This window comes from Zalophus californianus, chromosome 10 (assembly GCF_009762305.2).
Source record: "Zalophus californianus isolate mZalCal1 chromosome 10, mZalCal1.pri.v2, whole genome shotgun sequence".
NCBI lineage: Eukaryota > Metazoa > Chordata > Mammalia > Carnivora > Otariidae > Zalophus > Zalophus californianus.
In genome coordinates, this window is record NC_045604.1 from 68,394,802 (window position 1) to 68,410,754 (window position 15,953).

Sequence of the window (15,953 nt, forward strand, 5' to 3'; positions counted from 1 at the left end):
AGGAAAAAAATACATATGGACTAGAAAGGAGGAAATCAATTCTGTCTATGTAGATTGTCTTTTTTTTTTTTTTAAAGATTTCATTCACCCATTTGAGAGAGAGAGAGAGAGCACATGAGAGGGGGGAGGATCAGAGGGAGAAGCAGACTCCCCGCCGAGCAGGGAGCCTGATACGGGACTCGATCCCGGGACTCCCGGACCATGACCCAAGCCCAAGGCAGTCACCCAACCAACCGAGCCACCCAGGCGCCCTATGTAGATTGTCTTTTTAAGAAGGTTGGAGGACACGAAGTCAATACAGAAAAAATCAATTATATTTTTATATTACCAATTAACAGAAATCAAAATGTTAAAACAGTACTACTTACAATATCACCAAAAAAGCATGAAATATTTAGGGATAAATCTAATAAAATATCTCCAGGACCTGTATGTGATTAAAACATTGATGAAATAAATAAAGGAAGACCTAAATAGATATACCATGTTCATGGATTAGAAGACTCAATGTTGTTAAAATGTTAATTCTTCCAAAACTGATCTACAGGTTCAATGTAAGCCCAATCAAAATCATAGTAGGATTTAATACTAATATAAAGCATATTCTAAAATTTATATGGAAAGGCAAAGGACTTATAATAGCCAAGACAATTTTTGGAAAAAAAGCCAAACACCCAAGTTGAAGCACTCCACTGATCTCAACAGAAGCAACCAAATAGGATTTAAGGAGTAGGAATGAAAAATTCACTACAGGGTGTCAACATTAGATTTGAGCAGGCAGAAAAATAATCAGCAAACTTGAAGATAGACTAATTGAAATTACATAGTCTAAGAAGAAGAAAGAGAAAATAAAGAACTAAGGTCAGGGTGGGTGGCTCAGTCATTAAGCATCTGCCTTCGGCTCGGGTCGCAGTCCCGGGTCCTGGGATCGAGCCCCGCATCGGGCTCCCTGCTCGGTGGGAAGCCTGCTTCTCCCTCTCCCGCTCCCCCTGCTTGTGTTCCCTCTCTCACTGTGTCTCTGTCAAATAAATAAACAAAATCTTTTAAAAAAATTAAAAAAATTTAAAAAAGATTGTATTTATTTGACAGAGAGAGACACAGCAAGAGAGGGAACACAAGCAGGGGGAGCGGGAGAGGGAGAAGCAGGCTTCCCACCGAGCAGGGAGCCCGATGCGGGGCTCGATCCCAGGACCCTGGGATCACGACCCGAGCCGAAGGCAGACGCCCAACGACAGAGCCACCCAGGTGCCACTCAAATAAATAAAATCTTTAAAAAAAAAAAAAAATCCCTACAATTCAACAACAAAAACAGAAGTACCCAATTAAAAAATTGGCAAGGATTCGAACAGGAATTTTTCCAAAGAAGACATACAAATAGCCAACAAGCAGGTAAAAGTATGCTCCACACCATGAATTAACAAACCAAGGCAAATCAAAACCATAATGAGATATCACCTCCTACCCATTAGGTTGGCCACTGTCAAAACAACAACAACAAAAAACAAACAAATGCAGAAAATGAGAAGTGTTGGCAATGATGTGGAGAAACTGGAACCCCCATGCACTGTTGGTGGGAATGCAAAATGGTGCAGCCACTATGAAAAGCAGTATGGAGTTCCTTAAAAACAAGGAAAAATAGAATTACCATATGACCCAGCAATCCCACTTCTGGGTATTTCTTCAAAAGAATTGAAAGCAAGATCTCAAAGAGATATTTGCACACCCCCGTTCATTGCAGTATTGTTCAAGATAGCAGGGAGGTGGAAGCCGCCCACATGTCCACTGATGGATGAATGGACTTCAAAAATGTGGTATATGAATAAAGTGGAATACTTTTGGCCTCTAAAAAGAAGGAAACCCTGTCACATACCATAGCATGGATGAACCTTGAGGATATTATACTAAACTGAAATAAGCCAGCCACAAAAAGATAAATACTACATGATTCCACTGATACGAAGTATTTATAGTAGTCAAGTGTGTAGAAACACAAAGTAGAATGGTGGTTTCCAGGGGCAAATGGGGGCTTTTTGTTCAGGCAAATCCCTAGAGACAGACAGAAGCTTCGAGGTTTCCAGGGCTTGGGGGAAGGCAAGGGTTGGGTGGCCTGGGCTTTCTTCTTGGGCTGAGAAAAATGTTTTCGAACTACATGGTGGTGATGCTTGCACAGCACTGCAAACGTATGGTGCGCCACTGAATTTCATACTGTAGGATGGTGAGTATTGTGTTATGTAAAATTTACCTCGATTTTAAAAATCACTGAATTATACACTTAACATGAGTACATTTTATTACACATAAATGACCCCTTAAAAAAATAGAGTTTTTTTTAAGATTTTATTTATTCATTTGAGAGAGAGAGAGAGCACGAGAAGTCAGGAGGCAGAGGGAGAAGCAGAACCCCACTCAGCAGGGAGCCCGAAGCAGGACTCAATCCAAGGACCCCAGGATAATGACCTGAGCCCAAGGCAGACACTTCAGCCACGGAGCCACCCATGCACCCTCTCAATAGAGTTTTTAAAGAAAGAGTGATGTGCTGAGTTCTCATTCAGGAATCACTGGGCTCTTCTTGGCCATTTGTTCCTTCCCATTAAGCTTAGACTCAGCCTTTAAAATTCCTCCAAATAACCTACAATCGCTCAAATTAATGTTGGTTGTGAATGACAGAAACCCGAAATGATTGTGATTTAAATGAGAACGAAGTTTATTTTTTCTCTCTGTTCCTCGAACAGGTCAAAGGCTTCAGGGCCTTTGCACACTCTCCCTACCTTCAGAAACTCTCTTCCTACTAAACCAGTCCCTGCTGACCTCAAGGTTCCTAAATGTAACCTTCTCAGAAAGTCTTCCCCTGGCCACTGGGATGGATGGAGGCAGGCTCGCACTGTTATTCCATACCACAGGACCCTGATTATTTTCTTCACCAAACACCTTATGAAAGGGACTACTCCAAGAGCTGTGAAATCCTTGCTCTTTCTCATTATTCTAATCATAGCTTTATTGTTTTGCCGGCCTATGTTGGCCCCTCTCACCAGAGCATTAAGCTCCAGATCCAAATCCGTCTGATTGTCACTCTCTCAAGTAGCACAGACCTGGCATAGAGTAGACAATAAACATTTGTGGATTTGATGCATAAAATGCCAGCTCGAAATCTTATTTTCATTCTATTTAAAATTAGGGACATGAATGAGGCAATCATCTCAAAGGAGGACCAACCTTATTAGTGAACAGAATTATTAGCCTTTACCAGATAAAATAAATCAAAGTTTTTTTCCCCCGAAACCTCAGAAAACAAGGACACGGACTCAGTCTCTAGCCTCCAGCAAGCAGGCAACCTCCCTCGTGAACCTGGGTAAGAAATCTCTGCCATGCACACTCTCGCCTTTTCTCCATGTCCCTATTATACAGAGGGGGTGACCATATCATTCATTGTCCAGACTGGACCCTTCTGGGAGATCAAGGTGAGAAACCAAATATACGAATGAACAACAGCCTGACCCTATATAGAAACAGAGCTGTGACTTACACTCTGCAGCATCCGTCCCAGGAAGAAAGTCTGCTACCTAGAAGTCGTCAGGCTCATAGAACGTCAGACCGTTACTGCAGCAAACGATCCGGGAGGCCAACAATAAATCCTGTAACAACTGGCCCCAACAAATGGCCAGGACTCCATTAATAACTGACAGCTTCCCAGGTTTTTGTCCCCACTTCCCATTTCGGGACCAGCCGGAGAAAGCAAAATGCACTGCCCTATTTACATAGGATGCCCTGCTTCTAGTTAGCCATACTGCAGCTTCCCCAGGCCAACAGCCTCCAGCTGTGGACCCCCCCCCCGGAAGCCGCCCCTGTTCCAGCCACAAAGCTTGGCCGCTCCTCTGTCTGCCTTTGAGCCTCTCTCTGCCACAACGTGGTGGAGGCGGCCGCCTTGCTGTTGTGAGCTCTGGACAGTCTTTGCCTGTTCTCATTTGGATGATTTTCATTTATTTCCACATTTCCACAAATTACTGCACTGTTAATAAATATGCTGCATCAAGAGGCAAAAATCGGGACTGAGTCAGGACTAGATCACCCAAATTATAAAGCACCATCCACCAAGAGGCTGTTGGTGAGCTAAAGTCTGGGAGGGCGAATGTGTGAAGAACAGACGGTGGAATGTACTGCTACCGCTAGGTGGGGTTTTGCATCATTACAGACCAGAGGACATTTCCATCATTGCAGGAAGCTCTTGACCTACATGTGCCCTCAGGGTACTAGTCAGTCATCTTTTTGGTTTGGATGTATGGTATACTGGAATTGTTGGAAATTTGTCTTCAGGGCAGTAATTGCTAAAAGTAATTCCAGCAGAAAGTGTTCAAACATACCATTTTTGATACCCAGTATTAACTTACTTTTAATTATTGCCTGCAGCCCCTGAGGCAGTAAAGAGGTTAAAAACATAGTGCTCGCCCTTGAGAAGCTGGCATTCTGGAAAGTATTTCAGGTTGGTATGGGTTACATAATTTGCAAATTTTGCCCAGTGCAAAATTAAAATAAGGGGCCACTTGTTCAAAAAGTATTAAAGATTTCAAGGTGGAAACACTATGTGGCAAGAAAAGAAAAAGAAAGAAATCCTTTTGATTCAGAACAATGAGGAATACTATATTTATTAAAAGTAATACCTTTCTTTGACAGCTATTCAAAAATTTTTCAAAAAGAACAAGTTTAAGATTCTACAGGGTGTTAAATTTTTTTTCTTTTAAAGATTTCATTTATTTATTTGACAGAGAGAGACACAGCGAGAGAGGGAACACAAGCAGGGGGAGTGGGAGAGGGAGAAGCAGTCTTCCCACCGAGCAGGGAGCCCGATGTGGGACTCGATCCCAGGACCCTGGGATTACGACCTGAACCGAAGGCAGTCGCTTAACGACTGAACCACCCAGGTGCCCCAGGGAGTTAAATTTCTTAATAAAATTAGAGTTGGCAAAAATATGGTCAATAAAAATAATAGTGAAGAGGGTGCATTTCATACCACACATTTAAAATGTTCAGTGCTTTTTTTTTTTTTTAAGATTTTATTTATTTATTTGACAGAGAGAGACACAGTGAGAGAGGGAACACAAGTAGGGGGAGTGGAAGAGGGAGAAGCAGGCTCCCCGCTGAGCAGGGAGCCCGATGAGGGGCTGGATCCCAGGACCCTGGGATCATGACCTGAGCCGAAGGCAGACGCTTAACGACTGAGCCACCCAGGCGCCCCTGTTCAGTGCTTTTCATGGTGAAACACTTGTGCATACTATTAAGCAAAATATTTTTAAAATTTTTTTTAAAAGATTTTATTTATTTGAGAGAGAGCACGAGAGGGGGAGGGTCAGAGGGAGAAGGCGGCTCCTCACTGAGCAGGGAGCCCGACACGGGACTGGATCTGGAACTCCAGGATCACGACCTGAGCCGAAGGCAGTTGCCCAACCAACTGAACCACCCAGGCGCCCCAAGCAAAATATGTTTTAAAAAAATACATTTGTAACCCATAATACAGATAAACCACAGGGAGAAGCAAGGACTGGTTTGTATGGGTGCTGTATACTTCCTTCTCCTTGGGGTTCATAAGTGAGGCCCCTTTTCTGGCCCTCTCAACGCACTCCCATTTGTCACGAGAGATTCTTAGAGTGGCCACATGGCTTTGATGATTTCAGGGCAAAGACACTGATGATCCCCATTAGCCTAAACTTAGAAAAAAAAAAGAAAGAAAGAAAAAGAATGTCAAGGTGGCAACAGCAGACCATTAAACTAAGTGGGGGATCTTCTAAGCACTAAGGCCTTTGTGAAGGGACAGGTCACACACCCATGAAACCAACCCTAAATGTAGATAGTGTTCCGTGACAAATTACAGAGTAACAAAGTATGCTGTTTCATATATATTGTGATGCTGCTGGGCCTGTCAGCCCCTTTTTATTCCATGCGGTACATTTGGCATGCTCACAATTAGATTACATTTAAGCAGTTATTAGACATTGACTCTATTTGTGCTAATTACTATAGGAAATCTTTGCTAAAGTTTAATATAATCAAGTACATAAATACTTAATCTAATAAAAAAAAAGATGGTATAAAAAGGTACAATTGTAATTCTTTTGCTTTTCCCAAGATTCAGGACAGGGCAGGGTCTGAAACAGGTAAGCACTCAATAAACCTGTGTTGAATATTCAGTGGGTGGAGATTTTAACGAAGGGAAATACCGGGAAAGGCCAAACCCGAGATGGCTAGCTAGGATTCTAGAGAAGTCAGACTGGCCGGGAAGGGCATCGGAGACAAGAGGAAATGTCAGTGAAATCCAAGCGCTATGTTTAAGTATTACCTTCTGGTAGAGCTGGACGCCTCCTCGAAGCAGGAATCTTGTTTCTTCCCCGCTGAACCAGTGTCTGCGACATAGCAGCCCTTCAGGACTGACCCAGTAAATGCAGTGAAGAAGTAGGAGATGAAGCTGGAGCCAAGTCAACCAAAGTTTTGAATATCAGAGTGAGAATCTATATTAAGTGTACGGATAAGAACCATTGAAAAGAGCAGTGATGTGATCTGAACTCTGAGGGAAAAACAAGCCTGTGGTATCCTTGATTTGGTTTTGGGATATAGGTGAGCTCTGGGGAGGTGAGGTCCGGAGCCAACGGCCGAGAATGAGACTTCTTAGGTGTAAAAAGGTGATTTTATTAAAGCCCGGGGACAGGACCCATGGGCAGAAAGAGCTGCTGCCCCAGGGTTGTGACGGGTGACCGATTATACACTTGGGAGTTGGGGGAGGTAAGTAAGAAAAAGGGAGGTTTCAAAAGGATTTTTGTATGTTAAAGACTCACAGGATACCCGAGGCCTTGCCATTGTCATGTTAAGGTTGTTTTTTCCTCTGGCGAGGCATTAACAAGAAGACAGTCGAGAGTTTCCTGGAGGAATGTCACACTTGTCCCACCCTGGGACGGGGGGCGGGGGGGGGAGGAGTTTGCAGGGTCTCGGCTTGAGCTTTGTGCTCAGCCAGCCTTCTGCTCCCTCATCATCCTGAGTTATGTGCTAACATCTCACAGCTTCTAAATCCACCTTCTCCGCCCCTCCAACCTTAATAAACACCGTTGTCATAAGCCAAATAAAACCTCAAACGGGAATCTTGAAAACCGCGAGGAACCAAGCACGTACACAGAAACGGAAGCCGGCAGCTCTGGGCGTGTGTTAACGTTAACTATCCCTTTGTGCCTTCTCAACTGCATAATAAAACCTCACTTGCAAATACGGACGTTTACCAAAATCCTGGGCAGCTTCTAGGTCTAGCTGTAATCCTGCCCTGGACCTGCTCGACAAACCGCGGCGGAAAATGGGCGGAAAATCGCGCAAGATGACCAGCTTTCCCAACGCGGCGGACGCCGGGGTCACCTGCGCGCACCTGCCGGCTCAGCCCGGCGCCCAGGTGGGGCCTCCCTGCCCAGCTGGGTGGCGCCGAGTTTCTCCCCGACTTCATCGTCCCAGGCGTCTCTAGGTTGGGGGTTCGTTAAGATTCGGACGAGACTCGTGTTGCACGGTGCAGGGTGTGGGTGGAGCCCGACCCAGGAACCCAGGCGGAGCGGCGACCCCGGGAAGGTCTTCGCAGCCGGCCAGCGCGCGCACGCGTGTCTGCACAGCGAGAACAATAAAGTTGAGCGTGTTCAAAAGGGGTCCTTGTCATCCGGGGCCCGCTGGACAAGCCTGCAAAGTAAGACTCCCAGAAAGTCCTGGGAGTCTGGTGCTGGCAGATGTCGTTGTTCTCGGGGGCGTTTTCCACACTCGCGGTGGGACAGCGCCGGGGGACGGCGCGGATCGCGGGCGGGCGGGCGCAGGCGGGGCGGCCGGGCGCAGGCGGGGCGGCCGGCCCGGCGATCGCCGCGGGCAGCCCTGCGAGGACCCCGGCCCCCCTGGAGCCTGCGGCCAGGCTGCGGCCGCCCTGACGCGCGCGATGAAGCCCAGACCCGCGGGGTTCGTGGACAACAGGCTGAAGCAGCGAGTCGTGCAGGTAAATATTGTGCGCGGCCCTTTCTCGGCGGCTCCCAGGCCAGCGTGGACCAGCCGCCCGCCGCGGCCGGGGTCCTGGGCGGTGCGCGGGCCGCCCCTCTGCCGTGGCGGGGCTGCCCGGAGCCGGGGTCCAGGCAGGTGCGGCCCCGGAGGAGCCGGGACAGGGGCGAGTGCAGCCTGAGAAGAGCCGGGGTCCGGGCGGGTGCAGCCCCGGAGGAGCCGGGACAGGGGCGAGTGCAGCCTGAGAAGAGCCGGGGTCCGGGCGGGTGCAGCCCCGGAGGAGCCGGGACGGGGGCGAGTGCAGCCTGAGAAGAGCCGGGGTCCGGGCGGGTGCAGCCCCGGAGGAGCCGGGAGGGGGGCGGGTGCAGCCTGAGAAGAGCCGGTGTCCGGGCGGGTGCAGCCCCCGAGGAGCGGGGAGTGGGGGCGGGTGCTTGGCCTGGATCTGACAACGTAATAGGCTTTTTGCCCGAGGGTTTTTCATTTTTATACCCATCTGTTGAAAGCGGTGTGTGGTAAATGCCTTGCAGTGGCACAGTCTGCAAGCAGTCTTAGGAGGAGGAAGAGATTTCTCCTCGCTGCTTCTGGGAGCTATATTTTCTCTTTTTCTTTTACTTTGCCAGTGCTGTAGTCTCCTTTTTGGATGGGTCTTTTCCTGCCAAACCTCTAAGGAAGTGTTGGAAGTGTCCCGAACTCCCGTGCTGTTCCTCTATCCTCATACTCCTCTCACCTGCCTCCTAGGTGGTCTCGTCCAGTGTAAAACCTTTAAACAGTCTATATGCTACCTACACAGTCACTAAAGTTACTATAAATATAAAATTCAGTATATGTGACTATATAAACATAAATTCAATGAAAATATATATTGACTTTATTTTTTATTTTTTTAAGATTTTATTTATTTGAGAAAGAGAGCATGAGTTGGGGGGGCAGAGGGAGAGGGGCAAGCAGAGTCTCTGCTGAGCAGGACCCTGGGATCATGACCCGAGCCAAAGGCAGACACTTAACCCACTGAGCAGACACTTAACCATCTGAGCCACTCAGGTGTCCCTATATATTCACGTTAAATACCATCTGTATATTCCAAGACTCACGTGTCCAGTGTGGATTTCATCTTGAATGTCCGGCTGCCTACTGGACATTTCCTCTTGAGTATCTGATGGGTATCTCCCACAACATGTCCATACTGAATATTTTTTTTTAAAGATTTTATTTATTTTGAGAGAGAGAGAGAGCACATGAGAGGGGGGAGGGTCAGAGGGAGAAGCAGACTCCCCGCTGGGCAGGGAGCCCGGTGCGGGACTTGATCCTGGGACTCCAGGATCATGACCTGAGCCAAAGGCAGTCGCTTAACCAACTGAGCCACCCAGGCGTCCCCATACTGAATATTTTGATACTCCTACAAACCTGTCCTTTCTCGGGGTTCTCTGTTTCATTAAATGACACTACCATCCATCCAGTTGTCAGAGCCAAAAACCTTAACAATCATTACTACTCCTTTGTTTTGCTTTCTGTAAGCAGTTAATCAGCAATTTATCTGGCTTTACCGTCAAAATATACTCCAAACCCAGCCACTCCTTTCTGACTGTGCCTCCATCATAGCCCAAACCACTTTGATCTCTCTGCTTCTACTTCTACCTAAGGTCTGTTCTTCCCAGGGCAACCAGGGAGGTTATTTTATTTTTACTTATTTATTTTTTTTAAGATTTTTTATTTATTTATTCATGAGAGACAGAGAGAGGGAGAAAGGCAGAGGGAGAAGCAGGCTCCCAAGGAGCAGGGAGCCCGATGCGGGCCTGATCCCAGGACTCCGGGATCATGACCTGAGCTGGAGGCAGACGCTTGTCAACCATCTGAGCCACCCAGGCGCCCTCAGGGAGGTTCTTTTAAAGGGAGCTTGGCAGGGCCCTGCTCAGAAAACCCCTTTGGTGGAGTCCCAGAATATCTAGAGAAAAACCCATTGTAAAGAGACCGACATAGTCTGGCCCCTGTCTACTTTTTCGTCCTGTTTCCTTCCTTTTTTTTTTTAAGATTTTATTTATTTGAAAGTGAGAGAGAGAGAATAAGCAGGGGAAGGGGCAGAAGGAGAGACAGCAGCCTCCCCACACTGAGCAGGGAGCCCGACGCAGGGACTCAATCCCAGGACCCTGAGATCATGACCTGAGCTGAAGGCAGACCCTTAACCAACTGAGCCACCCAGGCGCCCCTCCTGTTTCCTTCTGCTGTCCCCCTTGCTTTCACCACACTGACCTCAGGCAGGCCAAGCACAGGACCGTCGCTCCCCAGCCCACAGCTGGCTCTGGATATTCCCACCACTAGCTCCTTTACTTCATTCAACAGGTGCTTCAGTAGTGATTCTTAAGGGCTGAATCCAGTGACCCTTTGCAGCTCTTCACCATTTGACATTATCTGTTTTTCTCTATTGCTTTTGCTTTGGCTCATTATGAAAATGATAATAGAAGGGACAGAAGGGCATAAAAGAAAAGAAAGCATTCTTTCATCTTCATTTCTGTAGGGGTAACCACGCCGAGTTCCTATTTTACCTTAAAATTTTGTATGCGTGTACGCACTTATATATATATATATATATATATATATATACACACAAACAGGCTCATCTGCATCTATTCTACTGCTTGTTTTTTTCACTTATTGGTATATTTTAGGGCTTTTCCCACAAGTAGTACATTTGTCTACTTTTAACTAGCATATCATTTATTGCTGCATAACAGACCACCCCCAAATGTAGCAGATTAAAGTGGTTATATTTCTGCTGCCATCAAGGAACTGTTTGACTTGTAGCGGATATGAGATGTATACAAATATGTCTAATTCAGAATTAACTGTAGTAAATGACAGCATGCTCTAGGAATCCAGAGAAGGGGAAGATTCGCTAGAACAGTTTGCTTTGGATACCTGGTCTCTTGGCACTGGGGCATTTATGCCGAGACCATTATCCTGCATTAGGGACTCTTGAGAAGAAACTGCTGTCTGAAGTCAGGCATGCCTTGACTGGATGACCAGCAAGCCTTCAACCATGGAAGTTGGTAGACGTTCTGGGTTTGAAATCTGGCCCTATAATTTTCGTGCTGCCAAGTAAGTAAGTAGCCTTTTAAAGTCTCTTGAGAGGTGGGGAAACCGACATCCCTTGTGGGACTGTGCATGCTGCTAGAAGAACGTGTCAGAGGCCCTGCAGCAGGTGCATGGAGCCCTCAGTTTCTCGAGAGTGTTTCATGGTGCCTCCAGGCCAAGGAGTACCTACTGGGTCTGTTTATTAAGTAGTTAGGTTTAAGCTGCTTCCTGATTATTTAATCCAAATAACTTAGTAGCTTTTTGAAAAAATGATATATAAAAATTGAAGGAAAATTAATATAGTTGGTTTCATTCTTTTTTTTTTTTTTGACACAGAGAGAGAGAGTGAGCAGGGGGAGCAAGAGAGGGAAAAGCAGGCTCCCCGCTGAGCAGGGAGCCCGACGCGGGGCTTGATCCCAGGACCCTGGGATCGTGACCTGAGCCTAAGGCAGACGCTTAACCAACTGAGCCACCTAGGCGCCCCAGTTGGTTTCATTCTTAAATAATCACACGAACGAATGGGGTTTGTGTGCCCGTTGTGTCAGATTAACGCTGACCCTCTCATTTCCTGTTCCATATTAAATTTTTCAAGGGATTTACTTAATGGTAACTGCTGAAAACCCAGTTTTGCAAAGATCTGACATCATCAAGAGGTGATTTAATATGGGTTGGTTGGATTTAATATGGAACCATGAATTGTCTCAGGCTAGAAGTTCCTGCAGTGATGGACAGGTGGCAAATATTATATTGCTCCCTCCGATGTAAATAGCCCTTCATGCCCTTGTGAGCTTAGTGCTTTGTTCTGGCGTATTTGGGAATTTAGGATATAATAAGCCCTCACTTACTACCTTATAGCTACTCTAGTTATTGTTACTGTGCTGTCATAGTGATTGGTAATGTTAATTAAATTCTCTAATTCCAGGCTTGATAATTATGTAGTGATTTTTTTATGTTTCTGATATACTTAATAATGTTTACATTAAAGTATAACATGTTTGAATAGCTCAGTCTCTGATTAAAATCACTGAGTGTTGAATGTTTGTCATGTTTTCTGTTTTAGTACCTCACCAGCAACAAATGTGGCAAATACGTGGACATTGGAGTCTTAGCATCTGATTTACAAAGAATGTACAGGTAAAGAGATGTAATCTCTAGATTCTTGCCTTTATTTTTAGTCTCCATCCTGCCCAGATTTCCAATGGATATTAATCGCTGCTGACATTCATTCACTAGTGCATAAGTTTAGAATTCAGTTTACTGAAGACTTATCAATTACCTGTTATATGCAAGGCGTTGTCCTTGTTACTAAGGGGAATGGCTGCTTCCCTTTCAGTACCTTACAGTCTGATCAGGAGTATGGCCTCTTTTCCTGTCTCATTAAAGAATTAAAACCGTCAGGCATGATCTCCCTGAGCTTCCTGGCTACCTCGAAATGTCTCCAGGCTTCCCCCTACAGATTTAGTTTTTCTCTTGTGCTCTAACACCACCTTTCCTAATACCTCAATCCATGAATTATCACCACTTTGTGTATATCAGAGTCTCTGTTTTTTTCTTCGTATACTAGTTTGCTAGGACTGCCATAAAAAAGTACCAGAGGCGGGGGAGCTTAAACAACAGAAGTGTAAGGCTTCCCAGTTGTGGAGGCAGGAAGTCAGCAATCGATCAAGGCACTGGCAGGGTTGGTTTCTCCTGAGGTCTCTCCTTGGCTTGCAGGTGGCTCTCTTCTCCCTGTGTCCTCACGTGGTCTTTCCTCCATGCGTCTGTCTGTATCCTAATCTCTTATTCGTATTTTTTTTAAGATTTTATTTTTTTTAATTTTATTTATTCATTTGCGAGAGAGACAGAGAGAGCACAAGCAGGGGGAGAGGCAGAGGGAGAGGGAGAAGCAGACTCCCTGCTGAGCAGGGAGCCCGATGCGGGACTCGATCCCAGGACTCTGGGATCATGACCTGAGCCGAAGGCAGACGCTTAACCGTCTGAGCCACCCAGGCACCCTAAGATTTTATTTTTAAGTAATCTCTGCACCCAGTGTGGGGCTCAAATCCACAACCCTGAAATGAGTCGCGTGCTCCACCAACTGAGCCATCCAGGCGCCCCTCTTACTCTTAGAGAAACACCAGTTGTATTGGATTACTTTGCTTCAGTGCTCTGTCCTGTGGGCCCACTAGGATCGCCACCTGCCCTTTGGATCTGAGGAGGAGACAGTGCCACTCCCTGGACCTGGGCCCCCTGCACCCAAGGTGGTGGCAGCAGCCCTCCCATCTCACTCATCCCTTTCCTTGAAGGGTCATGCCTATCCACAGCTGATGGCCCATCCTGTAGAATCCCAGAACTCCAGCAGCATTCCTTCACTTCATCCTTCCTGTCTCTTCTAGTACAAGCTGCCAGTGTTTCTGATGCTGTAACCCCATCTCTAATCAAGAAAAATTTACGGGGTCCCTGGGTGGCTCAGTTGTTAAGCGTCTGCCTTTGGCTCAGGTCATGATCTCAGCTCAGGGTCCTGGGATTGAGCCCTGCATCAGGCTACCTGCTCTGCGGGGAGTCTGCTTCTTCTCCCTCTTCCCCTTCCTCCCTGCTCATGCTCTCTCACTCTCGCTTCTCTTTCTCAAATAAATAAATAAAATCTTTAAAAAAATTTACAGTACTGAAAATGTAAACTCAGAAGTTGCTTGCAAATAAGTTTATGGTCAGGGTGAATACAGTGACATACTTATGTACTCGTGCAAATTAATGTGATCAATTTAGATTGAGTTTAATGGTAAAATGTTGGTGGAGACCACTGTACTAAGATTCTTGTTATGTTTTTCAGTGTAGACTATGGTCGAAGAAAAAGAAATGCTTTTAGGATTCAGGTAGAAAAAGGTGAGTTTTTTAGTGTTAGAGCTGAATTATTCATGAAGTTAAAGAGTTGTTTTAGCTCATGACATTTTTCTTTTGTTTCAGTATTTAACATAATCAGTAGTGAGAAAGAACTTAAGGATCTAACAGATTTAGAAGATGAACATCTGGCAAAAAGAGCAAGACAAGGTGAAGAGGATAATGAGTAAGGATTACAAAAAAGGGGGTGTTTTTCTTTTTTTTTTTAAGATTTTATATATTTATTTGACAGAGACACAGCGAGAGAGGGAACACAAGCAGGGGGAGTGGGAGAGGGAGAAGCAGGCTTCCCGCGGAGCAGGGAGCCTGATGCGGGGCTCGATCCCAGGACCCTGGGATCATGACCTGAGCCGAAGGCAGACGTTTAACGACTGAGCCACCCAGGTGCCCCAAGGGGGTGTTTTTCTTAACCATGGACGAAATCACATTACATTCCTATTTGTAAAATTTTCAGTGGCTCTTCATCACCATCAGGCCGCGTGTAATACTTACCTAACGTCTCCAGACCTTTGCTTCGGGCCTGCTAAATGCTCACAGTTGCCTAAAGAGGACACATTCTTGTGCCTTTGTATGAGTGGCTCTCTGTAGCCAGTGTTAATTTCCCCGCCATGACCTCCCACCCAGCCTTCAAGAGGCCACGTCAGTGCCTTTGTTGGGCTTTCTTTTTTTTAAAGATTTTATTTATTTATTTGACAGAGACACAGCAAGAGAGGGAACACAAGCAGGGGGAGTGGGAGAGGGAGAAGCAGGCTTCCCACCGAGCAGGGAGCCCGATGCGGGGCTCGATCCCAGGACCCTGGGATCATGACCTGAGCCGAAGGCAGACGCTTAACAACTGAGCCACCAGGCACCCCTGTTGGACTTTTCTTAGATGCCTTTCTGCATGTTTCCTTAACCCCTGGTTACAGATGTTTGTTATGATGCTTGTCATAAGGTGTTGAGATTGTTACATGTGTGTATCTGCAAAAGACCCGTCTTGTTATCTTTGTTTTTCTCTGACCTGATACAGTGCCTGGTATGTAAAAAAAGTATCATCAACCAGTTTTGTCTTTTAAGAAATAATATTGAGGGTTTTTATCATGAATGGGTATTACATTTGTCAAATGCTTCTTATGCACTTAATGAAAGATTTCATTGTGGTTTTCTCCCTTTGTTCTATTAATTTGGTGAATTACATTGATTTTTTGAGTGTTAAGCCAGTCTTGCATCCTGGAATACACCCTGCTTGGTCCTGATGTATTATCTTATCCTTCTTAGATATTGTAAAATCCTGTTTCCTATTTTTTTTGGTACATGGTTATGTCCGTATTCATATTGATCTGAATTTTTTTCTTTTTTGCAGGATCTTCTTCAGGTTTTGGTATTAGGGTTATACTGGCTTCATAATAATTAGTTCGTAAAAGGTTTTTTGTCTGTATTTGACGAAAAAGTTAGTGTAATGTTACCGTGACTTCTTTCTTTCTTTTTTTTTATTTATTTTTTATTTTTTATTTTTTTTAAAGATTTTATTTATTTAATTGACAGAGAGAGAGGGAATACAAGCAGGGGGAGTAGGAGAGGGAGAAGCAGGCTTCCCGCCGAGCAGGGAGAAGCAGGCATCCCGCCGAGCAGGGAGCCTGATGCAGGGCTCCATCCTAGGACCCTGGGATCATGGCCTGAGCCGAAGGCAGTCGCTTAACCAACTGAGCCACCCAGGTGCCCCGTTTTTTTTTTTTTTTTTTTTAAAGATTTTATTTATTCATGAGAGAGAGGGGCAGAAGGAGAAGCAGGCTCCCAAGGAGCAGGGAGCCCGATGCAGGACTCGATCCCAGGACCCTGGGATCATGACCTGAGCCGAAGGCAGACGCTTAACCATCTGAGCCATCCAGGCGCCCCCGTTACTTCTTTTTTAAATAGTTTGCTAGAATTCACCTAGAATTCATCTTGGCTCAGAGGCTTCTTTTTGGAGAGGATTTGGATAACCGTCAATTTTGCTAGATCTAGGGCTCTTCCTATTTTCTTTTTCTTCT

General features: G+C 45.7%; 1 protein-coding gene and 1 long non-coding RNA gene across 7 annotated transcripts in view; one reads left to right on the top strand and one right to left on the bottom strand.

The window, feature by feature from the left end:
• Window positions 1-5,233: 5,233 nt before the first annotated feature.
• LOC113933168 lies at window positions 5,234-7,619 on the bottom strand. Of its 2 annotated transcripts, none has more exons than XR_003523260.2 (3): window positions 7,397-7,619; window positions 6,329-6,454; window positions 5,234-5,694 (listed from the first exon to the last, which is right to left on the bottom strand). It is a non-coding gene; the product is annotated as an uncharacterized LOC113933168 (long non-coding RNA). The 2 variants fall into 2 exon arrangements; XR_003523259.2 differs by having other exon boundaries at window positions 5,234-5,699.
• Window positions 7,620-7,854: 235 nt separating this feature from the next.
• NVL (nuclear VCP like) overlaps window positions 7,855-15,953 on the top strand; it is a 99,538-nt gene continuing 91,439 nt past the window's right edge. For all 5 annotated transcript variants that reach the window (XR_003523306.2, XM_027613194.1, XM_027613195.1 and 2 more), the window contains exons 1-4: window positions 7,855-7,999; window positions 12,128-12,201; window positions 13,877-13,929; window positions 14,011-14,110. Coding sequence is in view for 4 of the 5 variants with exons in the window: in XM_027613194.1 (XP_027468995.1) it covers window positions 7,943-7,999; window positions 12,128-12,201; window positions 13,877-13,929; window positions 14,011-14,110 (284 nt within the window). In the remaining variant the exon portion in view is untranslated. The remainder of the gene's footprint in view (window positions 8,000-12,127; window positions 12,202-13,876; window positions 13,930-14,010; window positions 14,111-15,953) is intronic.